Source organism: Neophocaena asiaeorientalis, unplaced genomic scaffold, assembly GCF_003031525.2.
Source record: "Neophocaena asiaeorientalis asiaeorientalis breed wild unplaced genomic scaffold, Neophocaena_asiaeorientalis_V1.1 scaffold773, whole genome shotgun sequence".
NCBI classification, from domain to species: domain Eukaryota; kingdom Metazoa; phylum Chordata; class Mammalia; order Artiodactyla; family Phocoenidae; genus Neophocaena; species Neophocaena asiaeorientalis.
Window position 1 is genome coordinate 593303 of NW_020172815.1, and position 326 is coordinate 593628.

The 326-nt window shown below is 53.7% G+C and overlaps 1 protein-coding gene across 1 annotated transcript in view; it reads left to right on the forward strand.

The window, feature by feature from the left end:
* Positions 1–262: 262 nt before the first annotated feature.
* The window catches only part of CSF2 (colony stimulating factor 2), a 2825-nt gene continuing 2761 nt past the window's right edge, over positions 263–326 (forward strand). The window contains exon 1 of the mRNA XM_024741658.1: positions 263–325. Within this exon, the coding sequence (XP_024597426.1) occupies positions 263–325 (63 nt within the window). The remainder of the gene's footprint in view (position 326) is intronic.

Here is a 326-nt window from a genome sequence, read left to right on the forward strand (position 1 = left end):
TGGAGAACGCTCAAGAAGGCGGGCAGGTGGGCTGCCAATTCTTGGAAAGACTAACGAAAACCCCCAAGGCTGACCACCTTGGGGAAAGGCTCACCTTTCCATGTGTAGCCGATAAGGGCCAGGAGATTCCACAGTTCAGGTAGTTCCCCCGCCTCCCTGGTGTTTTGTGGTCACCATTAATCATTTCCTCTAACTGTGTATATAAGAGCTCTTTTGCCAGTGAGCCCAGTGCTCAGAGAGAAAGGCTAAAGTCCTAAGGAGGATGTGGCTGCAGAACCTGCTTCTCCTGAGCACTGTGGTCTGCAGCACCTCCGCACCCACCCACC